The following is a 25,836-nucleotide window of genomic DNA, read 5'->3' on the forward strand; positions in this document are numbered from 1 at the left end:
CAACAGCTTGTTATAATGCAATCTACATTATTTCACTTTGATATATATATATCAACATCTTTCATAAAAAAAAATCACTTTGTTGTCATTTGATATATGTATATATATCAATATCTTGAATTCATAAAAAATTTAATTGTTAACATTTTTTTAACAATCAGATTTATCTTCATATGTGCAATGTTGTCATTTCAGTGAAGAACGAGAGCCGAACATGGTCCCATTGGCATCAATGGCTGTGCTTCCAAAGCACTGTCACCTTCCAGACATCCCTTCTGACAGCAACTTGTCATTTGAGGCTATGGTTTATGTGTTTGGAATTATAGTTATGGGATTACAGTATATCAACTTATATAAAACAGTCTGGTGGCTCCCTCACAGTCATGCTAATTATGCATTGGTTTGTTTATATTATATAGTACAAAATTTTACGCTTTTTTAAAAAAGTTTCATTTATTTTATTATTATGAAATACATGTCTAGGTAAAGATATAATGCATATATGAATGAAAGGAAATTTAGTAATCAGATATCAACCCAACAAAAAAATAACATCAAGAGGTCAACATACGGTCTTTGACAACAGACATGTCTATGTATGTTTGACCTTTAGTAAAGGTGCCATTTGAATTTTATTTATATATCTATACATTGTGTGTTTATATAACTAAACTATAGTATACTGTATTAACTGATATTAATCATTTTAATGGAAGTTTATGATGATAACACAATTTTCAGAATTTTCAAATGTAAAAGAGTAAGAATAGAATCGCTAGGATTATAATATATATCTATGAAATATTAATCAAGTTTCACAGATGACAGCGGATATGTTCCAATTTTCATAACTACAATACCTTCCCCTTTTCCCCGAATGTGACCTATGGAATTAGACTCAGTGTTAGTTGTCTATGTTAACCATGGCATTGTCAGTTTATTTTCTACTTATGAGTTTGAATGTCATTTGGTATCTTTCGCCTCTCTTTTATGCTGACATTTCAATTTTGTGCTTTTCCATTGTGTGTCATGCTTATTGCATGGGTTATAGAGATTAAAAAAATGTCTAGACATATAATATAATGAATGTTACTTTGTTATTGTCATTGTATCAAATGGTTGTATTTTTAAAAGTTTTATAACATAAAAGCCACATTTTAAATGATTATAAAACAAGTTTTTTTTTATTTCAGAATTTTTATCTTATTGATCCATACCTCCTGTTGTTCCTCTGTGTTTTAATGAGTAGAAGACTCATCTGGTGTTTGGCTCAAGAGGTAACAATAAACTGTAATACCTCATTAGATTTATACTTACACACCACTTTTTAGCTCACATGGTCCAAAGGGTCATGTGTTCTTAACACTTGCAATGTCGCCCTTCAACTTTTACAAAAATATTCTCCTCTGGAACTATCCATAACTTTTGAATAGTTCATGAAAATCAAAATTCGGATATTACTCACAGTATTAGTACATACTTATAGACTTAAAACTGTGCTCAATTATAAACAAACATAGACATTCATAAGACCAATGCACATAACAAAGCAGTCAAATATATTGTGGTAAAATATTAGTAAAAAGAAAAGTCCCATAGATGTGTCATCAGCTTATTACTATAGCTGAAAGTTCATTTACACGAAGCATACACTAACACCTAATACTTCAGAGTATTGTTGATCACTGAGTATTTTGGCCTTTTATTCCATGAGATAAAAATTTTAGTCTAATGGTATCAGTATGACATTGCTAGCACTTACTCTTTTAGAGTTGACCAATCCTCTTTTGAAGTTTCATTCAAGTGACCCCAGCTATTTCTAAAGAAAAAGTTGGAAATGATATATGGGTATGAGGGATGGTAAGGCTGGTTGTTTCTGATATATGAACATTGCTAGTTTTGTTTTAATGATATGGTTAACATGATTAAATATCAATAATTGTAGAAAAGCAATCATGAAAGCATAATGTATGGTGTGGTGACATGACAAATATAATTAAAAGGCATGATTTAGTAGAAAGTATGAAAAACTGCTAATTTGTGCATTTTTTCATGATAATGGAATTCAGCAAATATTTCTAATTGTTTTGATTCTGTTTCAGATTTCAGGATCCAGATCTAGCAAATCACCATTATTTTGGGTAGTATGGTTAATAAAAGTACTGGTTTGTCAGCTGATTGTCGTAACCTTAGCTATAACAGGATACTATGTGCTTATTAATCATTCACTGTTATACAGTTTGTTTTTATGTTGTCCGTAAGTATGAAGGTTTCACACAGACATAGACAACAAAACTTATACAACCTATTGTCATAAATGAATAAAAAAGTTATGAGGAAAACCTGGTGAGACACACACCTTTTAAAAAACACTCATCAACTTTAAATGAACTTAGATTGGGCTGTTGTTGCTCTCATTGTCATTTTACTGATACAAAATAAGTTGATCTCCAGATGACAGTATTATAATTTAATTTTGGATGTAACACATCTTCTGATTGGCTGAAAGTTTTTTGTCTATGAGCTTATAGACAATTTTGTCATGTGAGATTGTGACTGTGACTTCATCAACGTTTTTTCATGATTTACTCATTAAAAATGGAATTTAGAATTAAATTTTAAGGAATGACTAATATTTTCTCTGTCTATTCAAAATAACCTCAAAAATGTGGTGCACACTTTTAAATAACATGCTAAGCAGGTTATTCAGTGTGCACCACATTTTTTTTATGTTATTTCTTCATAGACAAAAAAAATATTACAGTCATTCCTTAAGTAAATTCAGAAATTTTTCTTATGTTTTTATTTTTGGCAAAATGCAACAGTGTCAGGTTTGCATTTTGCAATTTATAAAAACTAGCATTCATAATCTCATCTTCCTTCTTAACATTTTTATTGCAATTGCATTAATTAGATATCACATTTTTGCCAGTGGCACAAGAATAAATGCACTCATTTATTTCTAAATTTATAATAGTAAATGTAAATCATAAAACATTAGATAATATTTTGCATTTGATGATTGGACAAATATTAAAAAGATCATTACATGTATCTATGATAGTGTTACAAATTATGTATCGTAAAAAACAAGCACAAAAATATATTTTTTCAACAAAGTTAGAAAGAAAAAAAAGAAATATGTTACAGATGCTCCTGAGACATTGAAATTAATTACTAAAGAAAAATATCCTATTATTATAAGGTTTTAGGATACACATGTAAATGCTTGAAGATTGATTGATGACTACTTAACTTCCTGTGGCAATAATTACATGTATATTCAGGACAATACCACCATGTCATTATGATATGAATTTGAAGATTTCTTTATACTAGGCAGACATGCTGAGTCAGATTATTAATATGCAAAATCCCACATGTTGATATGTCACTCTACTCTGACACATTATTCTGACTTCAGGCCTTTTGGTTTTCGCTTTTACTTTCTAATTCCTCAAGCTGAGGGCCTGGTAGAAAAGCTGCAAATGTCTGTTTTAATGATTTTGGTTTCACTCAGCTAAGGATTGAACACTCAACATCCAGCATTCAAGGCAAACATAGTATGACCATATCACCAATGAACTAATCTGTTGAAGAGGAAACTCTCACCAAAGGCCAAGGTCAAGAGTATCCCTATTAAAAGCTCATAAACATACACATAAAATTATGAAAAACTGTCTATTAAACACAAGTGGTTTAATGTTATGTCTTTTGTTTATAATTTAATCGAAAATTTTATGCATTTTTTTACAGGATGTTAACATATGTATTTATGTTTGGACCAACAGTAAAACCCCTTTATCATAAGATGTTTGTATGGCCAGCACCTGTTTCAGATCGTCCGGTTCTTAGACACAGAAATAAAGACATGGATATCTTGTTCCACAATTGTTCCATGAATCCAGATATGGTCCGACAGGAAGTTGAAGTTTTAAAGCGAGATTTTAACCAAAGAATCAAGCAGATTTTATTCAATTCCTTATTGACAGCATATTACATGACATTTATTCCTTTATGTTTTGCACAGGTGAGTTTAGTAAACATAAATACTGGAAAAACAATGGCTTTTAGAGATTTTCCCGCTTTGATATATTTTATCCATGCCTTTACAAATTACAAAGTAACAATGTCACTACTAGGGGTTGCCTTTGCACTGCCTGGGTTGTTATTTTGCAGTTTGAACCAATGTTTTTGGACCATGGCTCCTTCCATTGATACAAAAAGATAATTATTTGACATTTTTTATACGACCGCAAAAATTGAAAATTTTTTGGTCGTATATTGGTATGACGTTGGCGTCGTTGTCGTCGTCGTCCGGCGTCGTCCGAAGACACATTGGTTTTCGCACTCTAACTTTAGTTTAAGTAAATGGATCTCCATGAAATTTTACCATAAGGTTAAATACCACGAAAGGAAGGTTGGGATTGATTTTGGGGGTTATGGTACCAACAGTTAAGGAATCAGGGGCCAAAAAGGGGCCAAAAATAAGCATTTTTGTAACTTCCAGACAATAACTTGTGTGTAAGTGTATGGATCTCTCTGACATTGTACCACAAGGTTCCATATCACAAAGGGAAGGCTGTAATTGATTTTGGGGGTAATTGCCTCAAAATTTTAGGAATTAGGGGCCAAAAAAGGGGCAAAAAACAAGCATTTTTCTAGTTTCAAGACAATAACTTGTGTGTAAGTGTTTGGATATTTCTGAAATTGTACTACAAGGTTCCATATCACAAAGGGAAAGTTGGAATTGAGTTTGTGGGTAATTGCCCGAAACGTTTAGGAAAAGGGGGCCAAAAAGGGGCCAAAAATAAGCATTTTTCTAGTTTCCAGACAATAACTTGTGTTCAAGTGTATGGATCTCTCTGAAATTGTACTGCAAGGTACCATACCACAAAGGGAAGGCTGGGATTGAGTTTGGGGTGATGAATCATAAGGGGGTTCAAAACATTTGGGGGGGGATTTTTTTTTTTTCTTTTTTTTTCTTTTTTTCCTTTTTTTTTCTTTTTTTTTCTTTTTTTCCTTTTTTTTTCTTTTAAAATTTTCCATTTTAAGTTGGTTATTTCTGATTAAAATTAAAAGCAAATAATAATGATATGGTAGGAGATACACACCAAACAGGATGTGTAAATTATTATATAATAAGTATTGTGCAATAGCAAGAAATTTTCAATTGCACAGTATTGCACAATTGCAAGAAATCTTCAATTGCACAGTATTGTGCAATAGCAAGAAATCTTCAATTGCACAGTATTGCGCAATAGCAAGAAATATCCAATAGCACAATATTGCGCAATAGCAAGAAATTGTCAATTGTACAGTATTGCACAATAGCAAGAAATATTCAATTGCACAGTATTGTGCAAAAGAAGATACTTCGTATAAATTGCTTATTTCTTGATCAATTTCAATGGGGTTTTATTCTTGAATTCTTGGGGTTCTTTAATATGCTGAATCTAACCGTGTATTAAGTTTTTGGATTTTGGGCCCCGTTTTTAAATTGGTCCACATTGAGGTCCAAAGGGTCCAAAATTTAACTTTGTTTGATTTCATCAAAAATTGAATTATTGGGGTTCTTTGATATGCCAAATCTAACCGTGTATTTAGATTCTTAATTTTTGGTTCCGTTTTCAAATTGGTCTACATTAAGGTCAAAAGGGTCCAAAATTAAACTTAAGTTTGATTTTAACAAAAATTGAATTTTTAGGGTTCTTTGATATGCTGAATCTAAACATGTATTTAGATTTTTGATTATGGGCCCAGTTTTCAAGTTGGTCCAAATCGGGGTCCAAAATTAAACTTTGTTTGATTTCAACAAAAATTGAATATATAGGGTTCTTTGATATGCTAAATCTAACCATGTATTTAGATTTTTTATTTTTGGGCCCCGTTATCAACTTTGTCCACATTGAGGTCAAAAGGGTCCAAAATTAAACTTTGTTTGATTTTATCAAAAATTGAATTCTTGGGGTTCTTTAATATGCTGAATCTAACCATGTATTTAGATTTTTTATTTGTGGACCCGCTATCAAATTGGTTGATATTGAGGTCAAAAGGGTCCAAAATTAAACTTTGTTTGATTTCATCAAAAATTGAATTTTTGGGGTTCTTTGATATGCCAAATCTAACCGTGTATTTAGATTTTTAATTTTGGGTCCCGTTTTTAAATTGGTCTACATTAAGGTCCAAAGGGTCCAAAATTAAACTTAGTTTGATTTTAACAAAAATTGAATTCTTGGGGTTCTTTGATATGCTGAATCTAAACATGTGTTTAGATTTTAGATTATGGGCCCAGTTTTCAAGTTGGTCCAAGTTGGGGTCCAAAATTAAACTTTGTTTGATTTCAACAAAAATTGAATATATGGGGTTCTTTGATATGCTGAATCTAAACATGTATTTAGATTTTAGATTTTTGGCCCAGTTTTCAAGTTGGTCCAAATTGGGGTCCAAAATTAAACTTTGTTTGATTTCAACAAAAATTGAATATATGGGGTTCTTTGATATGCTGAATCTTACCATGTATTTAGATTTTTTATTTGTGGGCCCGCTATCAAATTGGTTCATATTGAGGTCAAAAGGGTCCAAAATTAAACTTTGTTTGATTTCATCAAAAATTGAATTATTGGGGTTCTTTGATATGCCAAATCTAACCGTGTATTTAGATTTTTAATTTTGGGTCCCGTTTTTTAAATTGGTCTACATTAAGGTCCAAAGGGTCCAAAATTAAACTTAGTTTGATTTTAACAAAAATTGAATTTTTGGGGTTCTTTGATATGCTGAATCTAACCATGTATTTAGATTTTAGATTTTTGGCCCAGTTTTCAAGTTGGTCCAAATTGGGGTCCAAAATTAAACTTTGTTTGATTTCAACAAAAATTGAATATATGGGGTTCTTTGATATGCTGAATCTTACCATGTATTTAGATTTTTTATTTTGTGGGCCCGCTATCAAATTGGTTCATATTGAGGTCAAAAGGGTCCAAAATTAAACTTTGTTTGATTTCATCAAAAATTGAATTATTGGGGTTCTTTGATATGCCAAATCTAACAGTGTTTTTAGATTTTTAATTTTGGGTCCCGTTTTTTAAATTGGTCTACATTAAGGTCCAAAGGGTCCAAAATTAAACTTAAGTTTGATTTTAACAAAAATTGAATTCTTGGGGTACTTTGATATGCTGAATCTAAACATGTGTTTAGATTTTTGATTATGGGACCAGTTTTCAAGTTTGTCCAAGTTGGGGTCCAAAATTAAACTTTGTTTGATTTCAACAAAAATTGAATATATGGGGTTCTTTGATATGCTGAATCTAACCATGTATTTTGATTTTAGATTTTTGGCCCAGTTTTCAAGTTGGTCCAAATTGGGGTCCAAAATTAAACTTTGTTTGATTTCAACAAAAATTGAATATATGGGGTTCTTTGATATGCTGAATCTTACCATGTATTTAGATTTTTTATTTATGGGCCCGCTATCAAATTGGTTCATATTGAGGTCAAAAGGGTCCAAAATTAAACTTTGTTTGATTTCATCAAAAATTGAATTATTGGGGTTCTTTGATATGCCAAATCTAACCGTGTATTTAGATTTTTAATTTTGGGTCCCGTTTTTTAAATTGGTCTACATTAAGGTCCAAAGGGTCCAAAATTAAACTTAGTTTGATTTTAACAAAAATTGAATTTTTGGGGTTCTTTGATATGCTGAATCTAAACATGTGTTTAGATTTTTGATTATGGGACCAGTTTTCAAGTTGGTCCAAGTTGGGGTCCAAAATTAAACTTTGTTTGATTTCAACAAAAATTGAATATATGGGGTTCTTTGATATGCTGAATCTAAACATGTATTTAGATTTTTTATTTTGTGGGCCCGCTATCAAATTGGTTCATATTGAGGTCAAAAGGGTCCAAAATTAAACTTTGTTTGATTTCATCAAAAATTGAATTATTGGGGTTCTTTGATATGCCAAATCTAACAGTGTTTTTAGATTTTTAATTTTGGGTCCCGTTTTTTAAATTGGTCTACATTAAGGTCCAAAGGGTCCAAAATTAAACTTTGTTTGATTTTAACAAAAATTGAATATATGGGGTTCTTTGATATGCTGAATCTTACCATGTATTTAGATTTTTTATTTGTGGGCCCGCTATCAAATTGGTTCATATTGAGGTCAAAAGGGTCCAAAGTTAAACTTTGTTTGATTTCATCAAAAATTGAATTATTGGGGTTCTTTGATATGCCAAATCTAACCGTGTATTTAGATTTTTAATTTTGGGTCCCGTTTTTTAAATTGGTCTACATTAAGGTCCAAAGGGTCCAAAATTAAACTTAGTTTGATTTTAACAAAAATTGAATTTTTGGGGTTCTTTGATATGCTGAATCTAAACATGTGTTTAGATTTTTGATTTTTGGCCCAGTTTTCAAGTTGGTCCAAATTGGGGTCCAAAATTAAACTTTGTTTGATTTCAACAAAAATTGAATATATGGGGTTCTTTGATATGCTGAATCTTACCATGTATTTAGATTTTTTATTTTGTGGGCCCGCTATCAAATTGGTTCATATTGAGGTCAAAAGGGTCCAAAATTAAACTTTGTTTGATTTCATCAAAAATTGAATTATTGGGGTTCTTTGATATGCCAAATCTAACAGTGTTTTTAGATTTTTAATTTTGGGTCCCGTTTTTTAAATTGGTCTACATTAAGGTCCAAAGGGTCCAAAATTAAACTTAAGTTTGATTTTAACAAAAATTGAATTCTTGGGGTACTTTGATATGCTGAATCTAAACATGTGTTTAGATTTTTGATTATGGGACCAGTTTTCAAGTTTGTCCAAGTTGGGGTCCAAAATTAAACTTTGTTTGATTTCAACAAAAATTGAATATATGGGGTTCTTTGATATGCTGAATCTAACCATGTATTTTGATTTTAGATTTTTGGCCCAGTTTTCAAGTTGGTCCAAATTGGGGTCCAAAATTAAACTTTGTTTGATTTCAACAAAAATTGAATATATGGGGTTCTTTGATATGCTGAATCTTACCATGTATTTAGATTTTTTATTTGTGGGCCCGCTATCAAATTGGTTCATATTGAGGTCAAAAGGGTCCAAAATTAAACTTTGTTTGATTTCATCAAAAATTGAATTATTGGGGTTCTTTGATATGCCAAATCTAACCGTGTATTTAGATTTTTAATTTTGGGTCCCGTTTTTTAAATTGGTCTACATTAAGGTCCAAAGGGTCCAAAATTAAACTTAGTTTGATTTTATCAAAAATTGAATTTTTGGGGTTCTTTGATATGCTGAATCTAAACATGTGTTTAGATTTTTGATTATGGGACCAGTTTTCAAGTTGGTCCAAGTTGGGGTCCAAAATTAAACTTTGTTTGATTTCAACAAAAATTGAATATATGGGGTTCTTTGATATGCTGAATCTAAACATGTATTTAGATTTTTTATTTTGTGGGCCCGCTATCAAATTGGTTCATATTGAGGTCAAAAGGGTCCAAAATTAAACTTTGTTTGATTTCATCAAAAATTGAATTATTGGGGTTCTTTGATATGCCAAATCTAACAGTGTTTTTAGATTTTTAATTTTGGGTCCCGTTTTTTAAATTGGTCTACATTAAGGTCCAAAGGGTCCAAAATTAAACTTTGTTTGATTTCAACAAAAATTGAATATATGGGGTTCTTTGATATGCTGAATCTTACCATGTATTTAGATTTTTTATTTGTGGGCCCGCTATCAAATTGGTTCATATTGAGGTCAAAAGGGTCCAAAGTTAAACTTTGTTTGATTTCATCAAAAATTGAATTATTGGGGTTCTTTGATATGCCAAATCTAACCGTGTATTTAGATTTTTAATTTTGGGTCCCTTTTTTAAATTGGTCTACATTAAGGTCCAAAGGGTCCAAAATTAAACTTAGTTTGATTTTAACAAAAATTGAATTTTTGGGGTTCTTTGATATGCTGAATCTAAACATGTGTTTAGATTTTTGATTTTTGGCCCAGTTTTCATGTTGGTCCAAATTGGGGTCCAAAATTAAACTTTGTTTGATTTCAACAAAAATTGAATATATGGGGTTCTTTGATATGCTGAATCTTACCATGTATTTAGATTTTTTATTTTGTGGGCCCGCTATCAAATTGGTTCATATTGAGGTCAAAAGGGTCCAAAATTAAACTTTGTTTGATTTCATCAAAAATTGAATTATTGGGGTTCTTTGATATGCCAAATCTAACAGTGTTTTTAGATTTTTAATTTTGGGTCCCGTTTTTTAAATTGGTCTACATTAAGGTCCAAAGGGTCCAAAATTAAACTTAAGTTTGATTTTAACAAAAATTGAATTCTTGGGGTACTTTGATATGCTGAATCTAAACATGTGTTTAGATTTTTGATTATGGGACCAGTTTTCAAGTTTGTCCAAGTTGGGGTCCAAAATTAAACTTTGTTTGATTTCAACAAAAATTGAATATATGGGGTTCTTTGATATGCTGAATCTAACCATGTATTTTGATTTTAGATTTTTGGCCCAGTTTTTAAGTTGGTCCAAATTGGGGTCCAAAATTAAACTTTGTTTGATTTCAACAAAAATTGAATATATGGGGTTCTTTGATATGCTGAATCTTACCATGTATTTAGATTTTTTATTTGTGGGCCCGCTATCAAATTGGTTCATATTGAGGTCAAAAGGGTCCAAAATTAAACTTTGTTTGATTTCATCAAAAATTGAATTATTGGGGTTCTTTGATATGCCAAATCTAACCGTGTATTTAGATTTTTAATTATGGGTCCCGTTTTTTAAATTGGTCTACATTAAGGTCCAAAGGGTCCAAAATTAAACTTAGTTTGATTTTAACAAAAATTGAATTTTTGGGGTTCTTTGATATGCTGAATCTAAACGTGTTTAGATTTTTATACGACCGCAAAAAAATTTTGTGGTCGTATATTGGTATGACGTTGGCGTCGTCGTCGTCGTCGTCGTCGTCGTCGTCGTACGGCGTCGTCGTCGTCCGGCGTCGTCGTCCGAATACATATTGGTTTTCGCACTCTAACTTTAGTTTAAGTGAATGGATCTTTTTGAAATTTGACCATAAGGTTAAATACCACAAAAGGAAGGTTGGGATTGATTTTGGGGGTTATGGTACCAACAGTTAAGGAATTAGGGGCCAAAAAGGGGCCAAAAATGAGCATTTTCTAGTTTCCAGGCAATAACTGTGGAACGGTGTATGGATCTCTCTGAAATTATACTACAAGTTTCCATACCACAAAGGGATGGTTAGGATTTGCTTTGGGGGGTTATGGCTCAAACCGTTTAGGAATTAGGGGCAAAAAAGGGGGAAAAACAAGGTTGTCCTGGTTAATGGACAAATACTTTAGTACAAAACATAATTTAAAGCAGTGTAAGGGAGATAAATCAAATACATCATTGAAATTATCTCCCTTACACTGCTTTTAAATTATGTATAAAGTAATGGTTAATGAACAATAAAGATAATCTAAAACAGTGTAAGGGAGGTAATCCAAATACAACGTTTTGGTTACTTCCCTTACACTGCTTTTAAATTATGTTTTAAGAAATGCATATTTATAAAGGAAGACCAGTAAAAATATCTGCAAATGTTTTCATCTTTTTTTTTTACAAAAAAATCCATATGAAAGATTTGACACTATATTTTTATTAATTCTATTATAAAATAGATTAAGTTAGCACTATGGTAAATTTAAATGGGTAATTATAGTTGCCAACTCCATTGGAAATTTGAATTGAGATTATGACCATATCTTGAGGGAAAGAATTTTTTTGGGGGAAAAAGGGGGGGGGGGATAAAAAGAAATTGTGGGGGGCCAATTTTTTCTCATTTCAGATTTCAGAAATTAAAAAGAATTATTCTTCAAATATTATTTTTTTTTCAAATTTCAAATATTGAAAAATTTCAAGAAGTAATCTTTAATTGCACAGTATGGCGCATTAGATTTGTAAAATCTTTGATCACATTTATTTATTTGTTATGCCGAATCTAACAGTGTATTTAGATTTTTAATTTTGGGTCCAGTTTTCAAATTGGTCTACATTAATGTCCAAAGGGTCCAAAATTAAACTTTGTTTGATTTTAGCAAAAATTGAATATATGAGGTTCTTTGATATGCTGAATCTAAACATGTATTTAGATTTTTGATTTTTGGCCCAGTTTTCAAGTTGGTCCAAATTGGGGTCCAAAATTAAACTTTGTTTGATTTCAACAAAAATTGAATATATGGGGTTCTTTGATATGCTGAATCTAACCATGTATTTAGATTTTTTATTTGTGGACCCCGTTATCTAATTGGTTCATATTGAGGTCAAAAGGGTCCAAAATTAAACTTTGTTTGATTTCATCTAAAATTGAATTATTGGGGTTCTTTGATATTCCAAATCTAACCGTGTATTTAGGTTTTTAATTTTGGGTCCTGTTTTTTAAATTGGTCTACATTGAGGTCCAAAGGGTCCAAAATTAAACTTAGTTTGATTTTAACAAAAATTGAATTCTTGGGGTTCTTTGATTTGCTGAATCTAAACATGTGTTTAGATTTTTGATTATGGGCCCAGTTTTCAAGTTGGTCCAAGATAGGGTCCAAAATTAAACTTTGTTTGATATCATCTAAAATTGAATTATTGGGGTTCTTTGATATTCCAAATCTAACCGTGTATTTAGGTTTTTAATTTTGGGTCCTGTTTTTTAAATTGGTCTACATTGAGGTCCAAAGGGTCCAAAATTAAACTTAGTTTGATTTTAACAAAAATTGAATTCTTGGGGTTCTTTGATTTGCTGAATCTAAACATGTGTTTAGATTTTTGATTATGGGCCCAGTTTTCAAGTTGGTCCAAGATAGGGTCCAGTATTTAAACTTTGTTTGATTTCAACAAAAATTGAATATATGGGGTTCTTTGATATGCTGAATCTAAACATGTATTTAGATTTTTGATTATGGGCCCAGTTTTCAAGTTGGTCCAAATTGGGGTCCAAAATTAAACTTTGTTTGATTTCAACAAAAATTGAATATATGAGGTTCTTTGATATGCTGAATCTAACCATGTATTTAGATTTTTTATTTGCAGGCCCCGCTATCAAATTGGTTCATATTGAGGTCAAAAGGGTCCAAAATTAAACTTTGTTTGATTTCATCGAAAATTGAATTACTGGGGTTCTTTGATATGCCAAATCTTACCGTGTTTTTAGATTTTTAATTTGGGTCCCGTTTTTATACGACCGCAAAAAAATTTTTGTGGTCGTATATTGGTATGACGTTGGCGTCGTCGTCGTCGTCGTCGTCCGGCGTCGTCGTCCGAATACACATTAGTTTTCGCACTCTAACTTTAGTTTAAGTGAATGGATCTCAATGAAATTTTACCATAAGGTTCAATACGACAAAAGGAAGGTGGGGATTGATTTTGGGGGTTATGGTACTAACAGTTAAGGAATAAGGGGCCAAAAAGGGGCCAAAAATAAGCAATTTTGTAACTTCCAGACATAACTTGTGTGTAAGTATATGGATCTCTCTGACATTGTACCACAAGGTTCCATATCACAAAGGGAATGCTGGGATTGATTTTGGGGGTAATTGCCTCCAAATTTTAGGAATTAGGGGCCAAAAAGGGGCAAAAAACAAGCATTTTTCTAGTTTCATGACAATAACTTGTGTGTAAGTGTATGGATCTCTCTGACATTGTATCACAAGGTTCCATATCACAAAGGGAATACTGGGATTGATTTTTGGGGGTAATTTCCTCCAAATTTTGGGAATTAGGGGCCAAAAAGGGGCAAAAAACAAGCATTTTTCTAGTTTCAGGACAATAACTTGTTTGTAAGTGTATGGATCTTTATGAAATTGTACTGAAGGGTTCCATATCACAAAGGGAAAGCTGGGTTGGAGTTTGGGGTAATTGCCCTAAACGTTTAGGAATTAGGGGCCAAAAAGGGACAAAAAAACAAGCATTTTTCTAGTTTCCAGACAATAACTTGTGTTCAAGTGAATGGATCTCTCTAAAATTGTACTGCTAGGTACCATACCACAAAGGGAAAGCTGGGATTGAGTGTGGGGGCGATGAATCATAAGGGGGTTCAAAAAATTTGGGGGGGGGGGGATTTTTTTTCCCTTTTTTTTCTTTAAAATTTTCCATTTTAAATTGGTTATTTCTGATTTATATATATAAAAGCAAATAATAATGATATGGTTTGAATAGCATACATGTGAACCTCCCGACAGGTGTACAATAATCCTGTTTTCAGGAGTCTCCTCCTGACCTCCGGTTGAAGAGGAAAATTATAATCCCGTGTATGAAATTTTTCACGAATGAAAAATTTCTGCCCAACATATCATCTCAGGCATCTGGTGTAACTCACATTACCTGAAGTTATATTTTACCTGTAAATCAATTAACATGCATAATTATATGGCTTCACTTGTCAGCTTGGGTGTCAAACATACTGGTAATCAATGATTTTTTACCTCAGGCTAACTGCCGTTGTGTAACAAAAACTGTGTATTTATTGGGTTACTTCCCTTGATTTGTCCTGTTTTAAGTTACTTTCCTTTTAATAATGAAAATTTTTAAAAGAATATAAATAAAATATAAATTGAACAAATAATCATAAAAGGATGGTAAATAAATGATTTTAAATGTCTTAGGACAAATAAAAAAATAATAATTTGAAAATTATTTGAGGATTCTATACTTCCTTTCAAGGCTTAAATTGAAATTTATATAATAACTATGACCCTTGTTGTACAGTTAGAATGATTTTCTGAGTATGCAAACAAAAGCTATTTGCAGATAGTTAAACAAATGTTCTGGTTGCAATAAATGTTTTATAGAATATGAAGTAAAAAATTTAAAGAACATACTGAAAAAAAAAATTGTTAGATTGAACATGTAAAATATAAAGATGGAGAAACTTTATAAGTACAAGGGTACTATAAACATAATAAATTGGATGGAAAGTTGAAGAAAACACACTTTAAAAGACCATTTTTACAGCACACGGTTACACTCACGACAAAATTTATGTCGATTAAAAACCTCCTGATCTGAGTCCTAATCTCCTGACCAAAATTTCCCAATCTCCTGATCTGAGTTTCACAGTCCATCACATGTATGAATAGGTAAATTAAAAAATTATAAGTTCTTAGACCACTTTCATTCTGTGTCAGAAACCTATGCTGTGTCAAATATTTAATTACAATCCAAATTCAGTGCTGTATCAAGCTTGAATGTTGTGTCCATACTTGCCCCAACTGTTCAGGGTTTGACCTCTGCGGTCGTATCAAGCTGCGCCCCAGCGGAGCATTTTATTGATTATGGGACCAGTTTTCAAGTTGGTCCAAGTTGGGGTCCAAAATTAAACTTTGTTTGATTTCAACAAAAATTGAATATATGGGGTTCTTTGATATGCTGAATCTAAACATGTATTTAGATTTTAGATTTTTGGCCCAGTTTTCTAGTTGGTCCAAATTGGGGTCCAAAATTAAACTTTGTTTGATTTCAACAAAAATTGAATATATGGGGTTCTTTGATATGCTGAATCTTACCATGTATTTAGATTTTTTATTTTGTGGGCCCGCTATCAAATTGGTTCATATTGAGGTCAAAAGGGTCCAAAATTAAACTTTGTTTGATTTCATCAAAAATTGAATTATTGGGGTTCTTTGATATGCCAAATCTAACAGTGTTTTTAGATTTTTAATTTTGGGTCCTGTTTTTTAAATTGGTCTACATTAAGGTCCAAGGGGTCCAAAATTAAACTTAAGTTTGATTTTAACAAAAATTGAATTCTTGGGGTAATTGATATGCTGAATCTAAACATGTGTTTAGATTTTTGATTATGGGACCAGTTTTCAAGTTTGTCCAAGTTGGGGTCCAAAATTAAACTTTGTTTGATTTCAACAATAATTGAATATATGGGGTTCTTTGATATGCTGAATCTAACCATGTATTTTGATTTTGGACATTGGACCATAATAGGTAAATTAAAAAAAATTGAAGTTCTTAGACCACATTCTTTCTGTGTCAGAAACCTATGCTGTGTCAAATATTTAATCACAATCCAAATTCAGAGCTGTATCAAGCTTGAATGTTGTGTCCATACTTGCCCCAACTGTTCAGGGTTCGACCTCTGCGGTCGTATCAAGCTGCGCCCAGCGAAGCATTTTATTTTATCTTGAAAAAAATCACATAAAAGATAAATTTTTTCCAAAATTTTGTGTGATGATCCAATTGTGATTCTCTTAAACATGTTAAAGAATTATTGTTTAGGACCCCATTTTCTACCAAAGATGGTGATTGTCCAATATAGCCACTATTTTTTAAAAAAGGGTTTTGTGTCTTGTTAGTAACATTTATATGTAAACTAAATAATTTCTCTAATTTACGGGTATGGAATCACTTACTTTGGATTGAAACATTCTGTTTGAACTTCTTCATATGCATGGTTTTAATATATGTATGCATAGTTTATTTAAACCATAATGAAAAATTCAATATATTTTCAATAGACCAATTTCTCCGGAGTGTATTTTCAGGGTGGTCTGAGTTATCAAATGTGAACTCTAATTACCTTTTTTTAGGCTTTAAGAAGATTTATATTAAATGTTGTCCCAGGGAACTGTGATATCTCATTAATTTTTCTGCTATCTTATTTATCATACCCTATTTCAATTTCATTGATTTCTGTCAATAACACATATGTTCCTCTAGATCTCCTACAATACAGTTGGGGACCAGGATTTACATTTATCAATGCATTGATTTGTGCATAAAGCAATTTTTTTATTTTGTGATGTGCTGGTCATCAGACCAATAAGATCTGTAATAAAGTACTATTTCATAAACTATTGTAAAAGGGATGGAGGTCACTTCCATTAAATTTAATTGATTTTTTGGACAATTTCTAATAAAAAAAATGACAGTCAAACATAGGACAAAATAACATTAGATTTTTGCAAACTGGGGTAGAATAACAAATGAATTTTTCAACATCCAAATGGTTTTTGCTTCAACATTAGTCAGAAAATATCAGAAATAAAAAAAAGAAATATATACTGTAAATTCAGAAATTATTGCGATGTTTTTATTATTGCGAAAAATGCGACAGGGTTATAATCGCGACAATTTAAACTCGCATTTTGAAATTTTTATATGAATTAAACAGGATTTTTCTCAATATCGCAAAAATTAAAATCAGATTTGAGTCTAAAATGACAAAATCGCAGTAATAAATGCACGCAATAATTTCTGAATTTACAGTAACGATTTTAAAGTTAATAAAAATCTACATATTAAGACTACTGTGACAGCTTTGATATTGAAGATTATGAAGGAGCATGGTCAGTTGTAGTTCAAAATTTATGTATTTACAGTTTGACATCAGCAGCACAGTTAATACATGTCTAAAGAATATTAGGGGCCTCAATGGCCGAGTGGTCTAAGTAGTTACTACTGTAATCACTAGCCAGTCAACACTGAGGTTGTGAGTTCGAACCCCGCTCGTGCGGGTGCACTTGACTCCAATCTTAATTGACTAGGATTGTCAGTTTTCCTATCGCAGGTCGTGGTTTTCTCTGGGCACCCCGGCTTCCTCCTCCAATAAAAACTGGCCGCCACGAAATAGCCCAAAAGCGGTGCTTAAAAGTGGCGTTAAAACACCAAAAATCAAAATCAAATCAAATCATCTAAAGAATATTGAATTAAATGAAAACATACGTGTAAAGTACCTTTCAATGTGTTACATGCATTACTTATGATATTTTATGTTAATCTTTAGAAAAATAATATTTTGATTTCTTTTGGGGGTATATTCATATGCTTTTGAATTAAATTGCTATTACAAAACTTGGTGACAAGGTGATCCTCATAGAAGTGATTAAGATGCTTCAATATGCTTAGTTATTCAAACTGTTTAAAATGGATTATTGGAAAAAATACATTTGATAGGTTTTTTTCAACATTTTGTTCATAAATACTTGACAGAATATATATACAATTTTGGAATTTTAAGTAAACTGTAGAGGAAAGACAAGTATATTCTAAATTAACAGTCTTTCTGATAGAAAAATACTTCAAGGTGTACAATGAAGTTCATATAAATTCTGTTTGTATACAACTATGAAGGCTTATTTTAATTAATTTGATCTTTTGTTTTAATGTACACGTGTAATCTAACGATTATAAGATGAATGCATACAAGTACTAATATATAAATGTAATCTAGCATGAGTACCTCTATCTCGGACAAAATTAAAACAAGGAGGAGGAGTAATATAACAAATACTAAATGTATTGTAGCATGTACAAAACAGTTGTCAAACTTGTTGGGTAAGTCCCATTGTAGTATTTTGTGCATCATTCTGCATGAGTTGTATCCAATTATATTTTTATTTTATTTTTGTTGTATGGAAAAGCGAATGTTTTGTAATTCTATAAAACAAATATTGAAGTTTTCATTTTAGTGCATGATTTGTTGTTTGAATTCGTTTTTTAGCTCACCTGGCCCGAAGGGCCAAGTGAGCTTTTCTCATCACTTGGCGTCCGTCGTCCGTTGTCGTCGTCGTTGTCGTCCGTCGTCGTTAGCTTTTTACAAAAATCTCATCCTCTGAAACCACTAGGCCAAATTTAATCAAACTTGGCCATAATCATCATTAGGGTATCTAGTTTAAAAAATGTGTCTGATGACCCGGCCAACCAACCAAGATGGCCGCCATGGCTAAAAATAGAACATAGGGGTAAAATGTAGATTTTGACTTATATCTCTGAAACCAAAGCATTTAGAGTAAATCTGACATAGGGTAAAACTGATTATCAGGTCAAGATCTATCTGCCGTCAAATTTTCAGACAAATCTGACAACCTGTTGTTGGGTTGCTGCCCCTGAATTGGTAATTTTAAGGAAATTTTGCAGTTTTTGGTTATTATCTTGAATATTATTATAGATAGAGATAAACTGTAAACAACAATAATGTTCAGCAAAGTAAGATCTACAAATAAGTTGTCATGACAAAAATTGTCAGTCGACCCCTTTAGGAGTTATTGCCCTTAATAGTCAATTTTTAACAATTTTTCGTAAATTTTTGTAATCTTTTATAAAAATCTTCTACTCTGAAACTACTGAGACAAATTTAACCATACTTGGCCATAATCATTATTAGGGTATCTAGTTTAAAAAATTTGTCCGATGACCCCGCCTTCTAACCATCATGGCCAACTTGGCTAAAAATAGAACATAGGGGTAAAATGCAGTTTTTGGTTTATATCTCTGAAACTAAAGCATTTAGAGCAAATCTGACAGGTGGCAAAAATGTTCATGAGATTTAGATTTATCTGCCCTGAAATTTTCAGACAAATCCGACAACCCGTTGTTGGGTTGCTGCCCCTGAGTTAGTAATTTTTACAAAAATTTTGCATTTTTTTGTTATTATCTTAGATATCATTATGATATCTAATATCTAATACTATTAATTATGATTTTAACCTTAATTTACATGATTTCCAAAGCATCAGTAACTACAGGTGAGCGACACAGGCTCTTGAGAGCCTCTAGTTTTAATATTTATTTTATAGATCATCTTTGTATGTTAAGATTATTTTACTGAAGTTTTTGGTATTTAAAAAGCTATATACCTATATTCTGCTATGGACACTTCCATGATAATGAAAAAAATATTGCTTCTGGGAGTATTAAGCATACTTCATTCCAGGAATGTACTATATAGCACATTCCAGTTTTAATTTAAACAATTTTTTCATAAGGATACAAATTTTGATAATATCCATTTACAATATGCTAAAAATATTTGGGTTTGAATAGGTTCTTTTTTCAGCATATGGGATATATCACCAAGAAATATATCAGCAGCTTCATTAATTTTCTGCTTTTTTTCAGTATTAAATATAAAACATTATCAATTATAGCACTCTTTGACAGGAATTTATTCTCAGGTTTCTGTTGGGTGATTTAATAAGATAATTTATAAAGGATTGGAACAACTTTTCTTACTTTTTAATGTTTAAAAACAGAATTAAATTATTTAGTCTAAAAGTATCACTAATTTGGTTAGTCTGAAAAGAAAATATCACTTATTTCAAATTAGTATTCATTATGAGATTTTTTTCTAATTGGAAAAATGAAAGATATTGGAGCCAATATTAAACAGAACCGTGTTGTGTACTGCTTGGGCAGTAGTAGAGACCATGAATGGTTTTAACACCTTAAGTAAAAATACAAAAGAGATATTTTTTTTAAATTTGGAAAAATTATCTGGCTTTCTCAGATGATTTTTTTTTTAAACTTTGAATCTTTAGTTTTTAGACAGATTATTTTTCATGCCACTATCATTTTAATTCTAAATTTCTTCTTTTTTCCCGAAATACAGTTTGTTTGTTAACAAATTGTCTTAGAAAGCTTAAATCTATCAGCCAAATGCTATTTATCTGCTTTTAAAATGATTATAAACATTACCTCAAAGATTTGTGTAATGTCCAGTGATGATTCCTATCAAATTCAGAAAAAATTATGCAAATTATACAAAACAAAAGTTCTTAAATTTTTATTTGCTGGCATAGAATTTTTCAATGATACGACAACTGTTCACAATACATTGAAATAGTACTATCAGGTAGATTTCAAAATGATTTAAAAATCAGTTACTAGAGTTTAAGTTTGACTTGTTAGTTTTAGATTTAGATAAAGTTCATTTGTAACTAATTTTCTATATAATTACTCAAGTTACAGAATTAACTTTTGTGTTATATGTTGTAGGTTCATTTATTGCATTCGCTTACTCTCTGCAAATGGCATTTTCACCTATGAGATTGCTAGCTTCAGCCATTTTTGTAAAGAATTTTTGTTCTTTGACAAATTACTTTCAAGACATTGCTCAAAATGCAAAATTTGTAAAAATAACATTATTCAATGAATCTGAATCAGAGATGTAGATTTGGCATTTCTATAGATGAAATGTTGGGCTGAAAATAAGCAGCACTGATCTGATGATACCTATGAAAGTTTCTATTCATGTGATATATGATATAAAGAAAAAAAATTAGTTTCTCGGATTTAGCCTCCATAAGGTATTTAAAGATGAGACTGTCTTTTCAGGTTTGTTTTTTGATAAATCTAATCTTTAGAAAAGGTTATGAACTGTCTACATGCAATAAGTTTTAAATTACCAATTCTATGCGAAACTTTGTAGATGGTAATAATTTTTCTTTCCATCCTTTCTGGATAAGTTTGACATTAACATTCCAAAAATTGAGATAATCATTGAAACTTAACCAATATTCCTGTTTATTCATTTAATTTTCCATCTGGTTAAGTACATAACATGATAATAAGATATCATGCTGATTTATTGTGATTATTTCTTTACTAGATAAAAGAAAACATTATTTCAAATTTTTGCTTTTAAGAACCGGTTGGTAGCTGTATAAATTTGTTGATTATTCAGGTCTTTGATTGTGCATGTTTAAAGGCATTACAAAAAAATATAGCCCAGTATATTTCCTTGTTCCAAAATTTTAAGGGCTATCATCCCTGCAGATTAGTTCCTGAATTTGCTTTATTTAGCTTTTGGCCTTGAGGTCTGTGTTTATTTCTCGAACATATTATAAGTTTTTATTGTTTGTCTTTCTAGAATACATTATACTACGACACATGGTGGGTCGGACAACATGTTTGTATTACCTGGGTCAGTGCTTTTCTTATTTTCATGGTACATTTTCTTCCACCAAAGTACCTAGATTTGTTACACAGGTGTGCCCAACATTTGGGAAGATGGCAAAAGGTAGAAGGACGTCATGCACATGTTCCATATAATGCGTAAGTTGGAAAAAGATGTTTTACACTGAATAAAAAATTCTCCACTTTGTGAGGAAGTGACACTTTTTCCCACAACTTTGAAGGTAACAATGACAACATTTTCTGACAATTTATGCCAAGCATCAAATGTTTAATACTCAAAGTTGCAGAAAAGCTAAAACTACTTACATTTGATATAATTTCAAATTTCATATACTTTAAGAGGTACAGAACACCTAAGGGAGTTAACTCTTTAAAGATCAGCTGAATGTTTTAATCACAAACTATTAGTAAAAAGAAATCAAGCTTCTCATGATAAAAATTAGTGTTTGTCAAATTGCTATATATCCAATGAAATTATTCCTGTAAATTGTGTGGTTCAAATTGCTTGAAATATTTATATTTTTGTCAACAGGTCAAAGTAAATATTTTGTCAAAATTTGATGAAAATTAAACGAGTGGATTTGATTTTAGTCGAAATGTTGGGTACCTCCTTAACAGAAGTTCATTACTCCTAATTTTTTTACAAAGTGTGTTTTGTTTGATTTTACAGGTGGTCTGAGCTGACAGTCTGGCCCCAGGGAGCTCTAGTCAAACATGTACGAGGATTATTTAAAGCTGAAGGAGTAAATGTAACTGCTGAACCCGGCAATAGTATGCATGGAAGATTTTATGTAAGTAAAAAATCTTATTTATATGTCAATTTTATTGGTTCAAAACTTTAAAGTGATTGTTTTTCGTCGTTTGTCTTTTGGCCAGGTTATTGTCTGTTTTTTTAATCTTATGGTTTTTGATTTTTTTATTGCCATCTGATTCACTTAGTGTTGATATTTTGTCATCCAGCATCCATCCTCTTCCATTAGTTAACTTTTAAAGAAAAACTTTTTTGAAACCACAGTGCTGATTGAAACCAAACTTCTTCATTATAATCCTTATGGTACACAATTTAAATTGTTTTCCTAATATCCGTGCTTAATCAACTAACATGGCTGCCTTGAAGGAAAAACAGACAAACAAGAAAAAAGGGTACTCTACCATTTTAACTCCTGTAATGAGCAATCTTTAAAGTCAATGTTCAATTAAGGAGGCCTACATAATGTTGGTATATTTTATTTCAATTGAACAAAAAAATCACCTGCTTTTATTTTTTTAGCAAAAATTAGGGGTGATCTTAGGTGCTTCAGAAGAGTAAGCCGATCCTGCTACACTAGTGTGCTTTGCTCTAATTCTTAATTGTTTGAATAAAATTGGTTAATATTTTCCACAACGAGTATTTTAATGTCAATACAATTCCATATCATTTGCTCTCCATTTTGTTTTGGGGTTCTCTATCATCCAGACTGACATGTGCATGACTGTATATTATGATTTTATAATCATGTTTACCTCACAAATATGTTGACACTTCAATACATCTGAAAGTACTTTACAATATGTTGAAAAATCAAGGGTCATAACTCTTTAATGATGAATAGAAAAAATGTATTTTCCATGCACAAGTAAGGGTTAGTTTAATGTTTATTTGTATAAGTATTAATTCTTTGACAATTACTTTTTTAGTAAAATAGGACTGACAACACACATTGTAAATAAAATTAATCATTTAATTTTGAAAACCCAAGATTTACAGAGCATGACAGATCAAACAATATTATAAATCAATAAAATATAATTATCTGTTTTCTTTTCTTTACAGTTCTTTTTTCACCAGCCAATGAGAGTTGTTAACTGGTTGCTAATATTAACATGGTTACTAGTAGGATACCAGTTTTTTAGCCTGATACAAAGTACAGAATGGAACCATATTATATGTGTTGCTCTTATGATGTTTTGTAATTACTATACTTTATTTAAATTATTACGAGATAGGATCATATTGTCAAAAGCTTACAAGGAAGAAACTGGTTCAGACCAGTTTTAACCAGAAATAGTTAAATGTTGCGAAGAATGTTGCGAAGAGATATAGTATACATGTTCATGAGGATCAAGCTTACATTGTCTGTTAACATACATGGACATATGAAAATAGCTGACTGATATTCAGAATTTAAGGATTTATATTTTATTGTTCTTTTAGTCATTTTTTTTTTGTTTTACATTTTATTGTACTATTTTATCATACCATTGTTGTCAGTATTATTGTTATGAATTATTTTACAGAGCAGAAAGTTCATCAGAATATTTATTATTGTTCTCAGAGTAACTTTTTTATTAATAAAACTCACACAAAGAATTAATAGAAATATCAGTTTCTTACTGATCTTCCAACAACATACTGAAGTGTTTTCTCAAAACTTGAAAAATCACATTATCTATCAAAAGGAATTTTATATCAGTAAAATAGTACACTTGAATACTCTGAAGTACTTATTGATTGGGTTTTAGGTCACTCTTGCAATTTCTCAAATGCACCACACCACATCCAGAATTGAAAAGAATGTAATAAAAATTTTCAGCTACCTGCCAGGGTTTTTAGTCCAACTTATCCAAAATGTGCATGTTCCAAACACACCAGAAAGCTTAATTGATAAAAAAGGCATTTCTCAGTATTAGTACGTCTTCTATGTCACTTAGCTGTTGACTATATTTCATTTATTTTTTTAGATGACATATTTTTGTAATCCCAGTTATCTTTCTTTATTACTATTTCTATTTTATTGATTCTAATGGTAGAAATAAAAGATCACCTAAAAGCTACTTATTGTTAAAATATTGACAAGATAAGGAAATGGTTTCACAGAAATGCTGATTTGCTAATAGAAAAGTAAGATAATTATCCAGTAGGTTAAATAGCAAAATTTTACAAATTTTTACAAAAAAGTAGCACATTGAGTAAAGTAAATATTTGATCCTTGATCTTATTTATATGAGAAGCATAAAAACCCATAATCAAGCCAATATGAAAAAAATTTCCCTCTGACCATGTGCTCAATACAAAAAATTCCCAATTTGAAAAAAGTGCAAGTAGCCAAAATGCCTTGAAAATTTCTGGAAGCTAAAGAAAATTGATATTATAATATAAAAAAAATCTATACATTTAATATTAAGAGGATTTAAGAACAAAACATTTTTTTTAGTTTTCTCTTATTTTATGAGTTACAAGATTAAGAAAATAATTAATTTGATATTTAAACTTGATATTTCAAGTTAAATATTTATATTGTTTCATCATTACACGATAATTTATTTTTTTATCAATCATAAAGATATTTTTGTGAAAGAAGATTTCATTAAATATATATATTCAACATGAATATTTTTGAAACTACATGTTTAATCATATTAGACACAGTGACTGTCATATTAGCAGTAATCGATGCAATATACATGATATGAATAGAGAAAAAAGCAAATTTTTCTGGTACATTTGTTATGAGATAGAAAAAATAATTTAAAACTTTTATAGACATGGTATTCTTTACTTTTTGATGAGTAATTTTAGACATAGTAATAATAAATGTTCTGTGATAGTATGTTGTTAAGTGTATTGGTGTATCACTGCCAGTAATAAAGATTTATAACTGCTGATAATTATGTGTTTTTTTTAACTTTGTTTGCTAGTGACGATAGCAGACCAAGTAACAGCTCATTCACAGCTCGGTCAGCCATTCCATCAGTCCATCAAAAACACATTGAGGGTACCTAGTTTGTATCAAGAAAATCAACTGAACAGATTCCCGTCAAACTTGTTTAGATTCTTGGATATTAAGTTGTGCACCTGCTATTCTAATTTTTGGTCAGTTATTTTTGGTGTTCCCATATCAAAACAGGGATTTCACCATTTTTGCTTGTATTATTTTGAGACAGCCTACAACATTAGTACCATTGAAAGATTCTCATATTTTCTTTTTATGAAATGTCTTTGAGGGTACCTTGTTTCATGTGTTACTCTACAGCAATATTATTCAGACTTTGCACAAGATATTTTGTCAAAATTGTCTTGACTATTTTACACAATTGATCGGTCAATTGCACTGAAAGTTTAGCTTTTGTCTTGCTTGTGAAGAAAGTCGAAGTA

General features: G+C 30.9%; 1 protein-coding gene across 2 annotated transcripts in view; it reads left to right on the forward strand.

Moving 5' to 3' along the window:
- The window catches only part of LOC127724059 (transmembrane protein 39A-like), a 29,682-nt gene extending 4,333 nt beyond the window's left edge, over positions 1–25,349 (forward strand). The window contains exons 2-9 of one of the 2 annotated variants that reach the window (XM_052230842.1): positions 196–400; positions 1,194–1,277; positions 2,103–2,257; positions 3,757–4,030; positions 18,312–18,341; positions 21,655–21,839; positions 22,372–22,492; positions 23,515–25,349. In XM_052230842.1, coding sequence (XP_052086802.1) covers positions 196–400; positions 1,194–1,277; positions 2,103–2,257; positions 3,757–4,030; positions 18,312–18,341; positions 21,655–21,839; positions 22,372–22,492; positions 23,515–23,739 — 1,279 coding nt within the window. In that variant the 3' untranslated portion in view covers positions 23,740–25,349. The remainder of the gene's footprint in view (positions 1–195; positions 401–1,193; positions 1,278–2,102; positions 2,258–3,756; positions 4,031–18,311; positions 18,342–21,654; positions 21,840–22,371; positions 22,493–23,514) is intronic. The other variant, XM_052230843.1, reaches the window with a different exon arrangement.
- Positions 25,350–25,836: the final 487 nt, after the last annotated feature.

This window comes from Mytilus californianus, unplaced genomic scaffold, assembly GCF_021869535.1.
Source record: "Mytilus californianus isolate M0D057914Y unplaced genomic scaffold, xbMytCali1.0.p SCAF_14, whole genome shotgun sequence".
Lineage (NCBI taxonomy): Eukaryota > Metazoa > Mollusca > Bivalvia > Mytilida > Mytilidae > Mytilus > Mytilus californianus.